This window comes from Macrobrachium nipponense, chromosome 6 (genome assembly GCF_015104395.2).
Source record: "Macrobrachium nipponense isolate FS-2020 chromosome 6, ASM1510439v2, whole genome shotgun sequence".
NCBI lineage: Eukaryota > Metazoa > Arthropoda > Malacostraca > Decapoda > Palaemonidae > Macrobrachium > Macrobrachium nipponense.
Genome location: NC_061108.1, coordinates 15,783,963 through 15,805,534, shown reverse-complemented (window position 1 = coordinate 15,805,534; position 21,572 = coordinate 15,783,963). Strand labels below are relative to the sequence as shown.

The following is a 21,572-nucleotide window of genomic DNA, read 5'->3' as shown; positions in this document are numbered from 1 at the left end:
TCATTTTGAGAAAAGACGAAGGCTTCTTCGTCTTAGCACTGGAAAAGAGCGAGCGCGGAGAAGGAGGAGGCGGCAGGCGTCAACTCGTCTCCGTACTCCTCAAGAAGTAGGGTAGTCAACACCTTATAGTTAGACAGACCTTCTCTTCCACTATATTCGTCATCCGAGTTTTCCTCTAAACCTCGGGATCTACATGCGTCTCCGCTCTCCTTTCAGAACGTTCTTCTTCTTGAGGAGACAAACTCCTAATAGGAGAGAGGGGCTAAGGGAATGATAATCCTTCCTCTTTCCCGCTCTAATAGTCTTGGAAGGCGTCCTAAGCTTTCGGCTTCTCTAGAATTTTAGAAGACGCTTCACGCTTACATGACGCTTCCCGATCGCCAAGCGTCATGGATGACGTCTTTTGCTGACGTCCTCGATGACGCTTCGCGCTTGGAAGACGCCCTCCGCTCTCCAAAGGCGTCCTACTTGGCGTCATAATATTGGACGGAGCGTCATGTCTATGCTCCGTTTCCAATGACGCTTCGCGTCTAAAAGACGTCTTACGTCTCTCTGGCGTTACGAAACTCTCGTAAGCACCTGTTCTCGCTCTCGAACTAGACGCTTCTGTAAGACGTTTAGCCGTTTCCCGTCTGTATGACGCTTCTCGTTGAACAGGTGAGAGAGGACGAGACTTCTTAAATGGAAGCGTCACGTCCTTCCGACGTGGCGCTAAAACTCCCACTAGAGATGACAGTTGCTCTTGAACTGCCATAATGATCTTTCTTGACGCTTCTCCCACGTCCAGTGCATGACGTCTTTCGTCATCACTCGGGGGAGGGAAGAAGGAAAGGAAACGGGTACTTCCGCGTACACTTCAGGTGACGCTGACGCCCCCTTCGCTTTCTTGCTAGAAGACGGAGCGTCATCTGAGAAACGCTCTGGACTAGAATCTATGTCAGGCTTCATATGACGCTTCAGCGGTCTCGACAAGTTCGATTCCTTCCACCCTCGTTTAGGTGAGGGAGAGGGAGAGGACGAGAAACACACTCGCGAAGGACGCTTTTTTCGTCTTATAGCGCCCTTGAGCGCCTTGCCATGAATCAGAGCTAGCTGAAGGGACGTCTGACCGTTGGGGTTCCCCATTCACAACCTCCTCAAGGCTTTCGACTTTCCTTCTCCTCTGGGCTTGTGAGCTTGGAAGAGGTCTAGGCCTGGGAGCGTCGCAGGGACGATCAAAACGCCCCCAAAACCCACAACACTGGGGATAACTCACTTCACTGTAATGCTCACTTTCACTAGCCTTATGACCTTTGAAGTCAGCCATCTTGGACTTCATGTCTCTAATTGTAGCTTTCAGATTGGCGATTTCCGATGCCGAATCCGAAAAAGCACTCTGAGAATGGATACATAGGGAGAATCTACATCAGTAGGATTAGAATTATCAGTGAAAGGCTCAATAGGCCTTGAACTCACACCTTTCAATCGTCTAATTCTATCCCTCTCTAACTTCTTCAAATAAGAAGTCAAAGTCTTCCACTCTTCTGCATTCAATCCCTCGCATTCCTTACAAGTATTATGCAGAACACTGAAACCCCCTACATTTACGCATACAGTGTGAGGATCAACCGAAGCTTTCGGTATCCTCACCCTGCAGCCTACATTCACACACATTCTCACACTCACGATTAGAATCAGACATACTGAGAAAAATCCAAAAGAGTTTATTCCAAAACCAGTCCACTGTAGCGAATGCAAAACACGATCCAAATACGTCACCAAAAAGCCGAAAAACGATGATCAAAGGATGAAAAATGAATCTAAGTCAGGAGGTAATAACAACAATGTTGATACCACCGGCGACAGAGAAAATATGATAGAAACGGGATGGTTCCTAGTCCTGCTGCCCGAGGGCAGGCAGGTAGATCACCTGACCTACCTGTAGCGAGTGGCGCGAAATTTTGAATTTCTGTCGGGGACGACGGAGTCTTAGCTATGTATATATCTGACAGGTAAGTTGATTGTATGAAATTGATATTTCTATGAACAAAGCCCACCTGCCTCCCCTCACATGGACTAGGGCTTAGGAGATAAAACAAAATTGGTCTCTGGACTGTAGTTGTTCCTCTCTTACCCCGAAAGTGGGAGGGGCTATTCACCGACATATGTAATAAATACATTTATTCAATTTACAGGATCTGTAAATATAAACCCATGACCTGAGGTCATGGCATTAGGAGGGTCCTACGTGACCAAAGCAGATCTAGATTACGCTATGCGCTGTCTGCAGTAGCCTGGTCTAGCTCTGAGCTTTGTCAACATTTTATGTTAATGATAACTTTGCACAACAACTTTTTTACATGGGAAGCGTTGACCTGTTAACCTACGCCGGAACTTGTAACTTCCGAGCCGGCGGACTACGTATGTTTTTATATGAATTGCTGAGATAGCTAATGTTCCGCTATCGACGCGATGCTTTAGAATGGCAGTTCCGTGCCAACCATCAAACATATCGGTCTTCCGACCGAGCTGCATCTCCTAGTATGGAGTTACAGAATAAAGTTGTTATATTTGTTCAACTTATCTGTTTGAATCATCTCCTTTAGTTAAGAAGAACCACTCTACTAAGATATCCCAAGGAGATGGGAGGAACCAGAAATACTTACGAATGACAGTCGTAAGGAGAACACAAAAAAAGTCTATCGCCAAGCGAAGAGACTTAAACATACACAAGACTATTGCTACCGCTAGTTTTCAAAATGTAAAATGCTGTCTAGTAGAAACACTCAGCTAAGTAATTACTGGGTAAGTATATATAAAATTTCATTTTATTATAAAATTCTATTCTAATTATCATTATTTGCCTGCTATATAATATTCACAAACCAATAGTCTTTTGACTCTAATAAAAACTACTTAGAGGAAAGGTCACTTTTGGTTACTTGAGTGCATATCAGAAGTTCATTTTTTATAAGCCTTCCTTTAAACCTTATTCTGGGAAGAATCACATTACAAATACAGCACAGTTCATTATTATATGGAACAGTCAAGCAGGTTTGAAGAAATCGGAACTAAAATAGTAATGCATATTTACTGGAAAAGTTGTTAAAGCTCAGCAATTTTATTACTGTATGTAGTTTCTTTTTCTGCAAATTTTTTTATAACATGTTTCTTTCAGTACGAAATGCTTCATGTCACTCCACCAATGAGTTCTCCAGATGTTTTGCAGAAATGTTCAGCCCTTGTTGATGGTGCAGGTTACCTTAAAGTCAACAAAGAGACACTGCAACATGAAACTTTTCCAAATATTTTTGGCATTGGTGATTGTACTAATATTCCAACTTCCAAAACTGCAGCAGCAGTAGGTGAGTCTTGAATGTTGGAACTGTAAAAAGGAAAACAAGTGGAGTAACGAAACATTGATGGAATGTGGGGAAATACCTGTGGGAGAAAAATAGTGTACCCGGAGTGAAGTGAATCCGGAATGAGGTGCTCATTATTAAATGGATCTTCGAATAGAAGTTATGAGTGGAAAGATACTGCCTGAAGAGAATTCAGTCCTCTGTTGTGGAATATTTTGAAGGCTTTTTGATTATAAAGGATAGAAGTGAGGTAGATCTTGAAGATCATATTCTTGAATGAATAGGGTTAGATGTAAATTTGAGAATGCTTATGGAATTTGATAGTGTATAATTTAGGCCAAGTGCTGGGACCTGTGAGAATGCTTGTGGAAGTAACTGTTTAGTCTATATGGAGGGTATTGAAAAGAGTGAGTAATGTGTTAAGGGTGAAGAATGAGAAAACACAAGGTTAATGGGATTACAAGCAAGATCTTGCATTGCAGCAGTGGTTTACTGTGATTGGGTGGGTGACCAAGGTATGTATGGTTTTAAACAAATCCTAGACAGTGAATGTAATCCATAATCCCGCATTTATCCAGCACAAAACTGTACTACTTCAGTTTTGCTTGATTCCTCCAAATTTTGCAGAATGCTTCTCTTCAGTAAATAATAGAAAAAGCTCTTCAAACATTTTTCCTACAGATATGGAAGCTGTACGTAAAAAAATTTTTCTCCAGTCTAGTATAAAAATTCTTGTGTAATGAATTCAATCAGGACGAAGTTAAGGCAGAACCCTAGTAATGTATAAAAATGTTTTAATTGCTCTGGTGGTACAGTATGTAATTTAGTATGAAAATTATCTCCAAACTGCTGATGACATTGTGCAAATTGTCAAAATATTTTTGTATATATTTAGGTTCTTAGTGTCTTTTGCTCTTTTATGGCCTAAAATTTAGACTAGCAAAGTAACTAGTATCCCATTTACCGTATGCTTCATTGCATTTTGTGTAATCTTGGACAGGTAAAAGATGTATTTTACAAACATTTTGCATTTTATATACCAAGAATTTTGATAAATTAATTTTACAAAATACTTGCAACTCAGGCTGTTTATTATAATGGTACAAAGTCTATAAATAATATACATCCCATTATTGATCTCATTACGTATGTTGTTAAATTTTGTAGTCATTACTTCATATTTTTCTAGCTGGGCAAATTGGTGTTTTGCGGAAAAACCTAAGTAAGGTAATGGACGGCAAAACTCCTGATTCAGCTTATGATGGCTACACCTCATGTCCATTAGTTACTGGTAAGTTATCATAATATTTATGTTTATTCTTTTATATTTATTTTCTGCTGTTCTTTTTTATTGTTATTATTGTTACTGCACTACTTGCTTGGATTATTATCATCTGTTTGATAGGCATAGCACTTTTTAATCCAATTTGGCTAAAAAACTTGGCCTCATGCCCAGAGGTTTAGGGCATTTACCCTTCCTTTATAAAACAGTCTCTCCTATTAACCTCTCTATAGGGAAGGTAAGCTGGGTAGTTTAGGGAAACAAGCCTGACTTCGATAGTGCAGGTTCTTTCAGTGCTAGACACATAGGTATTGCAAGCCTACCAGGTTGTGCAGATTCTTTGTTGAAGAATTTTTGTGCTGAGCAAGAATACTACCAGTAGAATATCATGAACTACATACATGTCAACCATCACTAATCCAGCAATCATTAATCCCATTTTATCATTAATTTGGGACTAATTTTGGCTAGCATGATTTCAAATTTGCTGGGTTACCACACCAACCTGATGCTATTGTTTGTTGGCGCTATGTACTTGTGTGCATACGTACATTACCAACGCACGCAATTGTATTTATCCTTTGGGTTGTAAAAATATAGCAAATGCAGTAAAATTATAAATGGTTATAGAATAAAATATAAGTAATAAAATTATAAGTGTTAACAACATGAAACAAAAATTGTAGGCAGTTCTGCATTGCCAGCGAATGCGTTGTGCATGTTTACCCTACTTACAGGACTGTGATTATCTTTTGGGTTGTAATTGAGAATAGCACAAAATATAAGTAGAAAATAAATGTAACACGAGCCAAAAGCTGTAGCAATTCTCCCACGCTGCCAGAGAATGAGTGTGTACGTCTATTCATACATAGCCCACACACATGATTGCATTTACCTTTTGGGTTTTGAAAAAACAAAAATTAGAAAACATAGTAAAAACATAAATGAGAAGAGCACAAAATATAAATTTACAAAATCATAATCATAACATTACAAACCACAACAAACTGTAACGAGTTTTCTGATGCCAGCAAACGAGTGTGCATATGTATGTATGTTAGGCACACAATTACATTTATCTTTTGGGTTGTAAAAAAATTAGAAAATACAGTAAAAATATAAATGAGAATAGTGTAAAATATAAATAAAATATATACAGAACAAACCAACCAAAAGCAAGCTGTAACAAGTTAAATAATGTCAGTGAAGGAGTGTGCGTGTTCGTACATGCGCTAAGCACATGATTAAGTATATATTTTGGGTTGTAAAAATTAAACAGAAGATACCGTAAAAATACTAATGAGGATAACGTAAAATATAATTGAAAAAATCGTAGTGTAGCAATATGAACCAAAATTACCTGTAGCATATTCTTTAATGCCAGCGAATGAGTATGTGCATGCGTAATTACTCTAGGCACATGATTGTTTATCTTTTGGGTTGTAAAAATAAAAATAAGAAAATGTAGTAAAGATATAAATTTAAATACCATGAAATATAAATTTAAAAAATCATAATTATAAAAAAACTCAAACAAGCAGTAGCAAGCAAGTTCTCCAATGCCAGCAAATGAGTTTGTGCATTCTTACATACCTATGCATGTACATACACAATTATTTTAATTTTTTGGACTGAACAGTGTTTCCCCCATATTCGCGGGGATGTGTACTGGACATACCCCCGTGAATAGTTAGAACCTGCAAGTGGTTAAAACCACCCCTAAAAATGCTTATAACTGCCTATCTTGAAAGTTCAGATACCAAATGTATACCTTAGATAACATCCTACTTCAAAAATATACCTAAAATTACTAACCTATTACTATGTTAATCTTTGAGGTTATATTATTATCATCATTTCAAGGTCATCTTAAACATTTTACCGTTAAAAATAAGTATATACCTACAGCCAATAACAGAGAGAGACTGGGAATTGCTATTTTTTTATTAATCTTATTAATATTTGAAAGTTAGTTACAAGGTAAATCATAATTTATACTACAAAACAAATAAACATACATAGAGAGAGAGAGAGAGACCTTACCTTACAGACCTTACAGTTCGTTCGGGTTGCCCCAGGTCCCTCAGTGTGAGGCGCCTCTAATGTCTACCAGAGAGTTGCTAGTACATCTTCCGGTATATTTTGCATCTTCCAATCTTGGATGGTCTGGGATGCAGTTTAGATATTTGTCGAGCTTATTCTTAAACACATCTACGCTCACTCCTGATATATTCCTCAGATGAGCTGGCAACGCATTGAATAGACGCTGCATTATCGATGCTGGTGCGTAGTGGATTAATGTTCTGTGTGCTTTCCTTATTTTTCCTGGTATAGTTTTGGGCACTATTAATCTACCTCTGCTTGCTCTTTCTGATATTTTTAGTTCCATGATATTTTCTGTTATTCCTTCTATCTGTTTCCATGCCTGAATTATCATGTAGTTCGTTCTTCTCCTTTCTAGACTATATAATTTTAAGGATTGTATAGTCTTTCCCCCAGTAGTCTAGGTCCTTAACTTCTTCTATTCTAGCTGTAAAGGACCTTTGTACACTCTCTATTTGTGCAATATCCTTTTGATAGTGTGGGTACCATATCATATTGCAATATTCAAGTGGACTACGAACATATGTTTTGTTCATGAAACTTACCTGTCAGATATATATATAGCTGTATTTTTCCGAATCCGACAGAAATTTAAAACACTTACGACACACGCAGTGGGAGTCAGGTGGTTAGTACCCATTCCCGCCGCTGGGAGGCGGGTATCAGGAATCATTCCCATTTTCTATTCATAATTTTTCTGTCGCCGGTGCTGGAAACACCTGTTTGCAGCACCTCCGTCCAGATTTTGGAAACTTACTAGCTACTTGAGTATCCCTTTTGGTTTTTTCTTTGGTATCTGAATTGGATCGGTGGCTTGGCACACGTTGACTTTTGGTTGAATTGATTTTGGTATTGAATTTTCTTTGATCAAGATGTCAGGGTCTAGTTCTACTAGCGCTAGATTTTGTTCGATGGCTGAATGTAGAGGTAGGCTACTGAAAAGCTTCAGTAGACCCACATTCTGTTTGTAAAGTGTGCAGGGGGAATGAATGTACGTTTGAAAGTCGTTGTAAGGAGTGTGAAAGACTAACAGAGTCGGAATGGAAGGCGTATGAAACCTATCTTAAGAAACTTGAACGAGATAGGTTAAGGAGGTCTTCCTCCAGGAGTGTTTCAGGTAGGCAAGATTTAAATTATTCTCCTGCTAACCCTCCTTCTGTAGACTATGCTCCTACCCCTGTAGTGTTGCCTCCGGCCCCTGAGACAGTGTCGGTAGAAGGTAATACGTTATCGCTAATTCTTGAATCGATTCGTAACTTAGAATCAAAGTGTTAGCTCTGGAGAGCAAAAGTGAAGAAAAGAAGTGCAGTGAAAGTGCCCCTTGTGTAGTGGAGGGTGCGTCAGATCGGCCTCATTCCGCCTCTAGACCTAGACCTCTGCTTGACTCCCAGATTACGGGGAGAGAGCATGTCGAAAGTCGAAGGAGGGTTACGAGGAACCCCCACCGATCTGGCGTGCCTTCGGCAGCTTCTGACGAACATACCCAGACTGCCAAGGAGCGTGCGCGTGCGTCTTCTCAAGGAGTGCTTTTCTTCTTCTGAAGCTTCCTCCCCGCGCAAGGGGTGGAGCTCTCATACCGCATCACGTCCGCTGAAAAGGACGGCTCGCGTGCGGGACGCTTCACGTCCAAGTTGTTCTCCGGAACTTTGCTCGTCGCCCGATAGTGCGTTTGCTGCTTTTCCTCCGCAGAAGAAGCGTAAGGATTATTCGGAGGCCGAGTCTTCCCTTGATGTTTCTTTTCGAGCGCCGCAGTCGCTCTAAGGTGCGTGAAGCGGCGGTTCCTGGGAGTAGCAGAAGCGTCCCCTCGCCGCTCTCTGCTCACAGGATCAGCCCCTCCCCAGAAAAGGAGGCTTCACCTACAAGCAAGATTCTTCAGTCTTCAGCAGCAACTTCGAGATGTTTTTCCTTCGAGAAAGACTGCTCCACGTCGCCGTAAGGATGACAACCTTCCTGTGAAGAGGTCGAGGCGTTCTCCCTCTCCCTCTCCTCGCTCGCTCTCTCTCTCCGTTTGAGTCTCCCTCTAGAGTTAGTCCTGCTCCCCAGCAACTTCTAGAGGAGGCGAGAAATTCGTTTCTCGCTCTCGTGAAGCGGTTGTTTCCGCTGATACGAAACTTGTGGATAAGAAGCGAGTTTCTTTAGATGCAGAACGCGCTTCTGCGAAAGTCAAACGCGCTTTAGTGGACGCCGAACGTGACTCGGTGCAGTTTCGCGAGCGCCAGTGGACGCTCAGCGAGTGTTAGTGGACGCTCGGAGCGCACCAGTGGACGCTCGGCGACGCACCAGTGGACGCTCGGCGCGCATCAGTGGACGCTCGGCGAGCTTCAGTGGACGCTCGGCGCGCACCTGTGGACACTCAGCGCGCACAAGTGGACGCCAGGTGTACACCTGTGGAGTTTGAGCGCGCTTCTGTCGGCGCCAGTAGATTGGCTTCGGACGCAAAACGCGCGCTTACGGACGTCAGTTTTCCACTTCCGCAAGCACAAGCGGAGGCTGGGAACTCTTCCTGTTCGCCGTTCTTTCTCTTTTTGAGAAAGCTCGGGACTCTTCTTTACTTCCTCCGACTTCTCCAGTGTCTGAAGAGGAAGTTAGTGACGCTTTCGTCGAAAGGGACGAAGAACAGCAGTTGGCTCCAGTTTCGACGGACTACAAGGTTTTGACTCGTTTACTTCAGTCAGTCTTTGCAGACACCTTCCAACCTGAAGCTCCACGTACTCCTCCCTCTCAGTTTTCGTCTTCCAAAGCTGCTAAGATCTCGGGCTTTGTGAGGATGAAGAAGTCGCTTTCTACGAAGCAAGCTTTTAGAAAGGTCCATGATTGGATGGAAAAGAGGAAAGCTTCAGGCAAAGACTTCTTTCGCTTTACCACCTTCAAGACTTGGTGGCAAAGCTGGTATGTGGTATGAGACGGGAGAAAACGTCGGAGTTTAAGCTTCCAGCCTCAGCTCAAGGAGACTTTGGTAGCATTGTAGACGCCACCAGAAGATCTTTTTTGTCTTCCTCGAAGGTCTCGTGGACACATAGCGAGTTAGACTTTCACCTTAAAGGCCTCTTCAGGACACTAGAGGTCTTTAATTTTCTTGACTGGTGCCTGGGGGTATTGGATGCCAGGTCCAGGAGTTCTGATTCCATCACTCTGGGGGAGCTGTCCAGTGTATTGTCTTGCATGGACAAGGCCGTCAGGGATGGTTCTGAGGAATTGGCTGCTCATTTCAGCACGGGACTGCTTAAGAAAAGAGCACTTTTTTGCAATTTCACTGCAAAGTCGGTCTCACCAGCGCAAAAAGCGGATCTTCTTTTCGCGCCTTTCTCAGAACATCTCTTCCCCCAGTCTATGGTAAAGGACATAGCAGCCAGTCTCCAGGAGAAAGCAACTCAAGACCTTCTGGCTCAGTCTTCTAGGAAGCCTGCTACTTCTTCGGCTTCTGGGTCCTCTGCTTTGAAGAAGTCGAAGCCCTTTTCGACCCGCTTCTTCCTCGAAGCCAGCCCCTCGAGGAAGAGGCTCTTTCAGAGGCAAGACTCCCGCTCCTTCCAAGAGCAAGAAGTAGAGAGGGAAGTCCTTCAGACACCGGTAGGAGCCAGACTTCTACATTTCGCGGAAGCTTGGGAAGAGAGAGGTGCCGACGCTTTGTCTCTGGACATCGTCAAGAAGGGGTACAGAATTCCTTTCCTGTCGTTACCCCCGCTGTCTTCGACACCAAAGGATTTGTCTCCGTCGTATCAGGGAGAAAAACAGACAGTGCTTCACGATCTATTAGATCAAATGATCGAGAAGCAGGCAGTGGAACAAGTCTTCGACCGGAGTTCTCCGGGGTTCTACAACCGTCTGTTCCTAGTGCCGAAGCAGTCAGGGGGGGGTGTGGCGCCCCGTTCTGGATGTCAGCAGTCTGAATCGCTTCGTTACCAAGCAGAAGTTCAAGATGGAGACACCTCAATCCGTGCTTGCAGCTTTAAGACCGGGGGATTGGATGGTCTCGTTAGACCTTCAGGACGCATACTTTCACGTCCCCATCCATCCCCGTTCAAGGAAATACCTGCGGTTTGTCCTGAAAGGGAATTTTGATTTTCCAATTCAGGGCACTCTGCTTCGGTCTCAGCACGGCGCCGATAGTGTTCACCCGTTCTTATGAAGAACGTTGCGAGGTGGCTCCATCTTGCGGATATAAGGATCTCTCTCTACCTAGACGACTGGCTTATTCGAGCCTCATCGCCAGACAGGTGTCTGAAGGACCTTCGCACACGACTCTGTCGTTAGCGAAGTCCCTGGGACTTCTGGTGAATCTCGAGAAGTCGCATCTGACTCCTTCTCAATCCTTAGTCTATCTGGGGATTCAGATGGACTCAGTGGCTTTTCGGGCTTTTCCGTCCCAGGGGCGACAACTTCAATGCCTGGACAAAGTGTCGGCCTTTCTGGGGAAGGAAACATGCTCGGTGAGGGAATGGATGAGTCTGCTGGGGACCATTTCCTCACTGGAGAAGTTTGTTTCTCTGGGAAGGTTGCACCTCCGACCACTTCAGTTCTTCCTCTCAAGCAATTGGTCACGCAAACAGGATCTAGAAGAGGTCTTGCTTTTGACGGAAGAAGTGAAAAAGCACCTCAAATGGTGGTTGGATCCAAAGAAGCTTGCGGAAGGTCTTTCGCTCAAGCTTCGGAACCCCGACCTAGTGTTGTTCTCCGACGCGTCCTCCACCGGTTGGGGAGCAACACTGGGAGGGAGAGAAGTGTCAGGCACCTGGAGAGGGGAACAGGTGTCCTGGCACATCATCTAAAAGAACTCTCAGCGGTTTACCTCGCTCTGAGGTTCTTCGAGGAGGAAGTCTCCAGCAAAGTGGTTCAGATAAACTCGGACAACACCACAGCCTTGGCATACCTCAGGGAAACAGGGGGGAACTCACTTCTCATTCTCTGTTCGTCATCGCGAGGAATATCCTGATGTGGGCGAAGGAGGCAAAACGTCACGATTCTGACAAGGTTTGTGTCAGGCGTGGAAAACGTGCGAGCGGACCTTCTCAGTCGGCAAGGACAGCTTCTGCCTGACGGAATGGACCCATTCATCAGGAAGTAGCCAGGCGCTATGGAAGCTGTGGGGACGTCCTCATGTGGACGTTTTCGCAACTTCCCGAACGAAGAGACTTCCGCTGTATTGCTCCCCAGTTCTGGACCCGGGAGCAGTGGCAGTAGACGCCCTACTGTGGAATTGGTCGGGACTAGACGTTTACGCTTTTTCCCCCATTCATACTCGGGGAAGTAATGAGGAAGTTCGCTGCATCAGAAGGAGCGAGAAATGGACCCTCATCGCCCCCTTCTGGCCAGCGGCCGACTGGTTCACGGAGGTGATGTCCTTCCTAATAGACTTTCCGAGGACTCTGCCCCTAAGGAAAGATCTACTCAGACAGCCCCACTTCGAGAGGTACCACAAAACCTCCCCGCTCTGAGTCTGACTGCGTTCAGACTATCAAGAAGTTGGCCAGAGCGAGGGGTTTTTCAAGACCTGTGGCAACGGCGATTGCCAACGCAAGGAGGCCCTCCTCAGTCGCAGTTTACCAATCAAAGTGGGCTGTCTTTAGAAGTTGGTGCAGAAGGAAGGGCATTTCCTCCACCTCAACCTCTGTGAGCCAGTTAGCAGATTTCCTTCTTCATCTTAGGAAAGAAGCGAAACTAGCCGTTCCCAAAATTTACGATTAAAGGCTACAGAAGCGTGCTTTCTGTGGTCTTCAGACATAGAGGACTCGACTTAGCGAATGATAAAGACATTCATGATCTCATTAGATCATTTGAGACTGTGAAAGTTCTCCAACCTAAGGTACCATCGTGGGAACTTTAGACGTGGTACTGAAGTTCCTCATGTCGAGTCAATTTGAACCGCTCCATTTAGCCTCGCTTAGGAATCTTACTAAGAAGACTATTTTCCTAACCGCTCTGGCGACGGCGAAGAGGGTTAGCGAAATTCAAGTCATAAGCAAGCATATTGGGTTCAAGTATCATAGTGCAGTTTGTTCCTTAAGTCCTACGTTCTTGGCAAAGAACGAGAACCCTTCCAACCCTTGGCCGAGAACGTTCGAGATCAAGGGGTTGTCGGAGCTAGTGGGACCTGAAGCTGAGAGAGTCCTGTGTCCTGTCAGGGCTCTCAAGTTTTATTTGCAGAGAACCAGAGCATGCAGAGGTTCTTCGGAGAACTTGTGGTGCTCTGTGAAAAAACCAGATCTTCCGATGTCGAAGAATGCACTGGCGTTCTTCTTAAGAAGTACGGTAAGGAAGCCCATGAAAAGTGTGGTGAAAGTGACATGGAGCTTCTGAAAGTGAAAGCCCACGAGTTGAGGGCTATTGCTACTTCGGTGGCTTTTCACAAGAATATGGCAATCAAAGACATTTTGAGCGCCACTTATTGGCGAAGCAATTCGGTGTTCGCTTCACACTACCTGCGGGAGGTGAAAGCAACATACGAAAATTGTTACTCGCTAGGACCATACGTCGCTGCAGACACTGTTTTGGGGGCAGGAGGTAGCGCTCATCCTATCCTTTAATGGTTTAGGGGAGTTTTTAACTTGTGTTATGGTTGTGGGGTTGACCGCCACTGCGGCGGATCTCCCTTCCATTAGCTTAGTCCTATGTGGGATACTTTTGGTAGGCTACGCCAGGTGGTTTGGTTTTTATTTTACTTCGTTGCCCTCATTTGTATGGTCTATGGTCTAGTCACGTCGTGGTCTCGCCCCTGTTGACAGATCATCTGGAGTGCACCAGCTATATAGGTCTCTACCTCGCTGGCAACTCTAGTAGCACAAGCAGACTTACGCGGCAGTAACCTCGAAGTCAGCTATGCTAACAGGTAAGGAATCAAGATATCAATTATCTGCATATATATGTTTCCTAAAATCTTCTATTCTGTCTACTCCCACCACCAAACGTGGGATTCAGCTATATATATATCTGACAGGTAAGTTTCATGAACAAAATGATATTGTAATGATACAATTAAGTTTGTTCATACTTACCTGGCAGATATATATAATCAAGTACCCACCCACCTCCCCTCAGGAGACAGTGGAAATAAAAAATTATGAATAGAAAATGGGAATGATTCCTGATACCCGCCTCCCAGCGGCGGGAATGGGTACTAACCACCTGACTCCCACACTGCGTGTGTCGTAAGTGTTTAAATTTCTGTCGGATTCGGAAAAATACAGCTATATATATATCTGCCAGGTAAGTATGAACAAACTTAATTGTATCATTACAATATCATTTTATAAAGCATAATCATGTGTTCAGCTTTTCTTGTTTTGAAGTGCCGTAACAACATTCCCATTTTTGCTTTACATTTTGCCAACAGAATGGCTATTTGATCATTGCATAACATGTTCCTATTCATCATCACACCAAGGTCTTTAACTGCTTCCTTATTTGTGATTTGTCTCATTATTAGGTCCCCTATATGCATATAGCTTTCCTTCTCTCTGTCTCCATAATTTATTGATTCAAAATTTATCAGAGTTAAATACCATCCTATTTACCTCTGCCCAATCATATACTTTGTTAAGGTCTCTTTGTAGAGGGTTCCTATCTTCATCACAAGTAATTTCTCTACTTATTCTTGTGTCATCAGCGAAACTACTCACTACCGAATCCTTAACATTACTGTCTATGTCTTCAATCATAATAACAAACAATATTGCAGCTAGCACCGTACCTTGTGGCACACCGGATATTACCTTGGTTTCATCCGATTTCTCATCGTTTGCAATAACTATCTGTTTTCTGTTGTGTAAAAATTCTTTTAACCATCTTCCTACTTTATCTACGATATTGTGTTTTCTAATTTTCTTTGCTAATATATTATGGTCTACTTTGTCAAAAGCTTTTGCAAAGTCTAGATAAACCCACATCTTGTTTCATTTCTGCTTTTCATATTTTTGAATATGTTCTCACGGTGGACTAACAGTTGGGTTTGTGTACTTTTTCCGGGTACGAAACCGTGTTGTCCTATATTAAACAAATTATTTTTTATTAAATGTTTCATAATATTTTTCTTCATTACCCTTTCATACACTTTCATAATATGTGATGTAGACTCACAGGCCTATAATTAGAGAGAGAGAGAGAGAGAGAGAAGAGAGAGAGAGAGAGAGAGAGAGAGAGAGAGAGAGAGGAGAGCGTCATCCTTAGTGAAAAGAGTGAAATGGATAGATTATTGTATTTCTTTAAAATACTATCACATAATGTTATGAATTTTGAAATTAGTTATATTATTATTATTATTAAGCAAAAATATTAATAAACATATACACATGTACCATAGAAATTCTCTCATCTCAGTGAGAGAGAGAGAGAGAGAGAGAGAGATTACATGATCTTGAGTGGGCAACATTCTCCCCCTCCTGTCACATTACTTGATACATTTGACAGCTGTTGGACCCCAGCCATCTCAGCTTGGCTATCTGGAGTTCAAAGACAAGATGCGGGGTAGAATGGATTTTCTTTCATTCTTACATAATTTTTTTATTTATAAACCGTAGTATTTTCTTTAAGGAATTTATGTTATTGCTGTTTACATCAATATTGATATTTTAAAATGAGTAAATCATTTATTTATCATACAAAAAACATACATCCCTGTAAGAGAGAGAGAGAGAGAGAGAGAGAGAGAGAGAGAGAGAGAGAGAGAGAGAGAGAGAGATTATTGTAGTATTTCTGTAAAATACTTTCGCTTATGATTTTTGTAATTTCAGTTACGTATTATTATTATTATTTGAAAATATTAATAAACATATTATACATACGTGTACCATAAAAATCTCTCATCTCGGTAAAGAGAGAGAACACACTCCCTCCCCTCCTATCACATTACTTGATATATTTGACAGCTGTTAGACCTCAGCTTGGACCTGGAGTTCGAAAGAAATGTGTGAAGACTGGGATTTCCTTCATTCTTATATAATTTTTAAAATTTATAAACTAAAACCTTACTAATTCTGTAGTATTTTCTTCAATGAATTGATTGCTCTTTACATTAATATTAACCCTTAAATGCCGAGCCGGTATTTCCGAAAGTGTCTCCCGTTTGCCGGCAGCGTTCGCGAGTGAGCGCTGAAGCGGAAAAAAGTTTTTTTCAAAAAATCACAGCACGCTTAATTTTCAAGATTAAGAGTTAATTTTTGGCTCCTTTTTTGACATTACCTGAAGTTTAGTATGCAACCATCAGAAATGAAAAAAAATATCATTATCATGTATAAATATTGGAATATATGACAGCATGAAAAAAAAATTTCATATATAATTGTATACAAATCACGCTGTGAGCAAAACAGTTAAAGCTAATGAGTTAATTATTTTTTCATTGTATTTTACACTAAATTGCAATGATTTTGGTATATAACAAATTGTAAAACGATCAAAGCAACACAGAGAAAATATTATCACAATATGAAGCATGAATTCATAACGTGCGGACGTAAAAAAAGTAGTTTTAAAAAATTCACCATAAATCTAAATATTGTGCTAGAGACTTCCTGTTTGTTGCAAAATTAAGGTAATTGATTGAATATTACTAGACAGTAAGTGTTGTAGCTTACAATTGCAGTTTTTGACCATTTTGGTCGAGTTAAAGTTGACCGAATGTCGATTTTTTTCTATTTATCGTTATTTATATGAAAATATTTCAAAACTGACAAAAGCTACAACCATGGGTTGTTTATTGTTGTATTCTTCATGAAATTGCGCACATTTTCATATAAACTTTATGTAACAGCTAATTTAAAATGGTGCAAACATTACGACAATCAGACGAAAAAATTTCTGATTTTTTCGTAAGAGTTTTCTTTCATAAATTCACCATAAATCGAAATATTTTGCTAGAAACTTCCAATATGTTTCAGAATGAAGGTAAATGATTGAGTATTACTAGAATGTAAGAGTTTTAGCTTACAATTGCGGCTTTTGACAATTTCGGTCGAGTCAAAGTTGACCGAAGGTTGAAATTTTGGCACTTATCATTATTTATATGAAAATATTTCAAAACTGATAAAAGCTACAACCATGGGTTGTTTATTGTTGTATTCTAAATAAAATTGTGCACATTTCCATATATAAAACTTTATGTAACGGCTAATATAAAGCTGTGCAAACATTATGACAATCGGACGGAAAAATTTCTGATTTTTTCGGTAGTTACCGCGCGGATGTAAGGAAAAAGTTTTTTTTCATAAATTCACCATAAATTGAAATATTGTGCTTGAGACTTCCAATTTGTTGTAAAATGAAGGTAAATGATTGAATATTACTAGAATATAAGAGCTTTAGCTTACAATTGCGTTTTTCGACCATTTCGGTAGAGTCAAAGTTGACGGAAGGTTGAAATTTTGGCACATCGTTATTTATATGAACATATTTCAAAACTGATATAAGCTACAACCATGAGTTGTTTTTTGTTGTATTCTACATAAAATTGCGCACATTTTCATATATAAAACTATTTAACGGCTAATATAAAATGGTGCAAAAATTATGTCAGTGACGAAATAATTTCTGAGATGTCGCTGATGCTTTTTAGTGCGAGAAGAAAGAAATTCACGCTTGCGCGCCTGGGTAAAGATTGTAAACAAAACAACAGCTTGATCCGTGAACTCCCAGCATCCTCCGAGGTGCGTGATTCAAAAGTTTTTGCCTAGTAGGCCCATAACTATTTTTCCGCGAATTAAAAAAAAAAAAATTTTCATCGACGTTTCGTACGTCTGGTTCGGCACCCAACAGACAATTTTCGTCGACATTTGTTACGTCCAATCTGCGTTAAAGGGTTAATATTGGAAAATTAGTAAATCTTTTATTTATCATACAAAAAACATACATCTCTTTAAGAGAGAGAGAGAGAGATGATTATTATTATTATGTGATATTTATATTTATCTTATTAAACTTACTAATACAGTATTGATCAATACTATTAATATTTTAAAATCAGTAAATAATTTTTTTATCATAAAAATGTATTTAGTCATGAAAATAACATCAAAATACACTAATTAGTGATTATTTATTGTCAGAAAAACCTACAAATAGGCGAATTTCCCACAAATAATGGATAGATATAGTCCAGAGAGAAATCAGCGAATCCGTGAGTCCGCGAATGCTGGGGGGGCCCACTGTACAAATGAAAAATGATAAAATTCAGAAAAAGTATAGATGAGAATGGCATAAAATATAAATACAAAAAAACCATAAGTATGACAACACAAACTAGAAGAAGCTGTAGCAAGTTCTTTGATGTCAGTGACTGAATTGTTGCCAAATATTAATAAGAATTTCATAGAATATATAAAAAAAATCCAAGATGAAAATGGGAATCATGACAGCCCTTCACCTAACATGTAAATGTGCTTAGTTGTGAATTCAAGCTCTTCACCTTGGAAGCAGCAGTGATAAACTTTGCATAAGTAAACAGAATTACCTGTACCATTTATTTTGTCTGCGTTTCATTAAAATTTAACCTTACATATTTTCATTTAACATTTCTTCCATATTAACCAACTTGTACTTGATTTACAGGGTATTTTAAAGGTAGGATGAGGGGGTTAACTGTGGGGTTAAGTGTATTCTAACCTAACTACTAGTCTGTAATCTGAGGAAATCTGCTAATCCGGTGCCCTGCAGGCCCCAGTGATGCCAGATAAGTGATGGTGGACCTGGACTACTAAAGTTCAGTACATACTTTAATTAATAAACTTCTATTACAGATATATTTTTTGTTATTCCCATGCAAAAATGCAAATGGTGAATATAACAATGAATAGTAAGAGACTGTAAAACTTGGTAAGAGCAAATTTACACCTTATTAGGTAGTATAATATTAAATCAGAGGGAAAACCCAAAGTTAGCAATGAATTATCTAAATGAAAGTTAACTTTCAAGAAAATTCTGATTAGCCCATTATTTGCTAATTATGTAACACTTTCCAAGAAAAAAAAGCTTACTGAAATACACAAGGAAATAAGTTCCAACCAAGCACAATACTTGAAGCCAACAGACCTAGTTGCTCTTCTCTTCTACAAACAAAAAAACCCACACAGTACTTGACATTCTTAGCAAAGTACTATCCAAACTTCAAAAAGTCAATTAAAAAGTAGCTAGCCACCTCATGACATGAGTGAAGTAAAAGTAAATAGATTAGAAAATTAATTAAAGGTCAAGTGAATAAAAATAATAGTTGGAAAATTAAATGTTTAAGTTTGTGGGGACTTCATGAAAAACTGTGAGAAATGTTGCACACAACTGACTTGTGGCTGGTAGACACACTCAGACCCATCCACTTTACTAGTTCCACTTAAAAATTGCTTAGTTGGCATGAGATTAAATGCTCCAGATAAATGTTAACTTTAATTGTACTTTTGATTTTTAAAGAAATTTTTCCAAGACAGTAATAACTGTATACTACTATATACTACTGTATATAGTCAACCCCTGCTGTTTGTTGACTCCAGATTTGCACTCTTGTATTTGCATATTTCTCTTTGGACCTTTTATACCTATTATCTGCGGAAATTTGCACATTCGCGGTATTTTTCTGTAAGAAATATCCACAGATTACTGAATTTTCACATCAATTTCATGATTAAGTTCACTTTTCCTGATAAACTATTTAAAAAAGACAGCGTAAGCATTTTAAGTGGAGTTTTATCGAGTTTGAACTAACAAAATAGGCAGTTTTAAGCATTTTTTATAGGGGCACGAAGTATTTGCGGATTCCAGCTATGCGAAGGGGGTTGTGACACGAATCCCGTGAAAACGGGAGGGTCCACTGTACTTGTGATCAAATTTGTCTGACGTGAATTCGTTAAAATTGTGAGTACAACATTAATTTTCATTTATCTACCTTATATTTTAGTTGTTGACCACCTACATCCCTTATTCAGTCATTGTTCTGTCAACAGGATATTCAACTTGCATACTGGCTGAATTTGATATGAATGGAAATCCTTTGGAAACCTTCCCTATTAATCAAGCAAAGGAACGCAGGACTATGTTCCACATGAAGAAGGATATAATGCCAACCATGTACTGGTTGGGAATGCTGAAGTAAGTCAGACAATTACTTTTAGATTTAAATTTATGATTCGTGAATAATGGAATTTCATTATTTTTGGTAGTACTCCTTGAAACTCTTTTGCAAACACTGGAATTTAATTAACTTGGCATAATATTGGTTTCTGAAGACAAAAAAAACTAGAGATTAAAGTTTTGGAGTAGGATATTTGCATCATATTTTTCAATAAGTTTTCTTAACAGCTACATAATTCTGAGGTTTACAAATGGCTAAACTTGTTTGTCTTTTCAATATATCTTACAACATCTTTTAAGGCAGTAGGGTCAAAATTTTATCCATATTTAATACCATTGTAATAACTAAATCTGGTTACTTATGAACAATTAATGTAGAGTATACTAGTAAATCTTGTAAATCTACTGCTGCAAAATAGACAATATTTAACCTCTTGTTTGCCACATAGATTATACACATGCCATAAAGTGGCATTTATAATCACACACCAGTATGTTGAATATTTGTGTTTTTACTTTGTTGATGATGAGACAAAAAGACGTCAGTCTTTTTATAGTAACAAACTTTTGAAAATATAAATTTTAAGAATTCATAGTGTTTACCCTTTTCAGTATTTTTAAAAATGTATACAATCCCCTCATGATGGAAAAGAGTATGTATAATACATTTATATTTTATGTGACTGGAAAAATCAGGTTTCCCTTGGTTTCATTACTCGTTCTATTCAGTTACATTAAAAAAAAATAAATGAGCAAGTGATATAAAATAACCCTACTTGTAGACACTTAGTCTACCCAAAATCACTGAAAAATATGATTAAAATGACTAAACGTTTCTGTAATTTATTTTCATTTGCAGTGGTTACTGGGAAGGACCTAAGTATGTACGGAAGGCAATGCATCTTGGATTTTCTAAGTAAATATCCTGTTATTTTTTAAGTTGTTACTTATACTGTGAAACTTAATATTGTATTCATATTTTTAACACACTTTTGGCATAGTATTTAATGATCATTTTGTATTATATTTCTGTATTAAAGCTTTACTAGTGAAAGCCAAAACTCTTTTGTAACTACAAGTAATGGTTTTGTTTATTGGACAAGAGGAATAAACTTAGAAAAACCTAAAAGAAGAGTTATGATGGTTGTCTGTACAAGAGTGTTTTATTTAAAAGCAAAGTGCTTCATGTCTGTGCACAGATAAATAAGAAATACTAATTCCTATTTTTTTTTTATTAAAAGAACCGCACAATATAGAGAATTGTATTCAGTCCAAGCTTCAACTTTGTGATAGACCATTTACTCTTCAAATGATCTTGGAGATGTTTTTTTAGTGGATCTTGGATAAAATTATTTTTATTTAATCCTACATGTGAAATTGTATTGCAGTAAGAATATTAGGTGTAGTACAGGTAAAAGTAAAAATTTTTCATGGTGGTCATAGAGCAGACAGGAAAGAATTGTGTATAACAATTGATTAGCATTTACGTATATGATTACTCTACTGTCTTCATTAACGCAGTCCCTTGTGTGCCACACAGATCATGGAATATTAATTTAAATTTCATTTGAAATAATCAGTAATGCATAGATGAATTAGGGTTGTTATTTTTGATAATCATATAGTACAAATTCCAAATGACAATCATGAATCACAGATAACCAATGTTTTGTCACACAAACAAAAGAAAAAAAAAAAAGATGAAGCAATCCAGATTACTCATAAGTACTAATTTGTGAATGTATATTTTTGAGACAAGTGAAAAGTATGATACATAGTAGTTGTTCAGTGTGCATGCAATA

The 21,572-nt window shown here is 39.5% G+C and overlaps 1 protein-coding gene across 1 annotated transcript in view; it reads left to right on the top strand.

Moving 5' to 3' along the window:
• Positions 1-21,134, top strand: part of LOC135216319 (sulfide:quinone oxidoreductase, mitochondrial-like) — a 144,815-nt gene extending 123,681 nt beyond the window's left edge. The window contains exons 9-12 of the mRNA XM_064251491.1: positions 3,158-3,344; positions 4,531-4,632; positions 19,644-19,788; positions 20,630-21,134. Of these exons, the coding sequence (XP_064107561.1) occupies positions 3,158-3,344; positions 4,531-4,632; positions 19,644-19,788; positions 20,630-20,690 (495 nt within the window). The 3' untranslated portion in view covers positions 20,691-21,134. The remainder of the gene's footprint in view (positions 1-3,157; positions 3,345-4,530; positions 4,633-19,643; positions 19,789-20,629) is intronic.
• Positions 21,135-21,572: the final 438 nt, after the last annotated feature.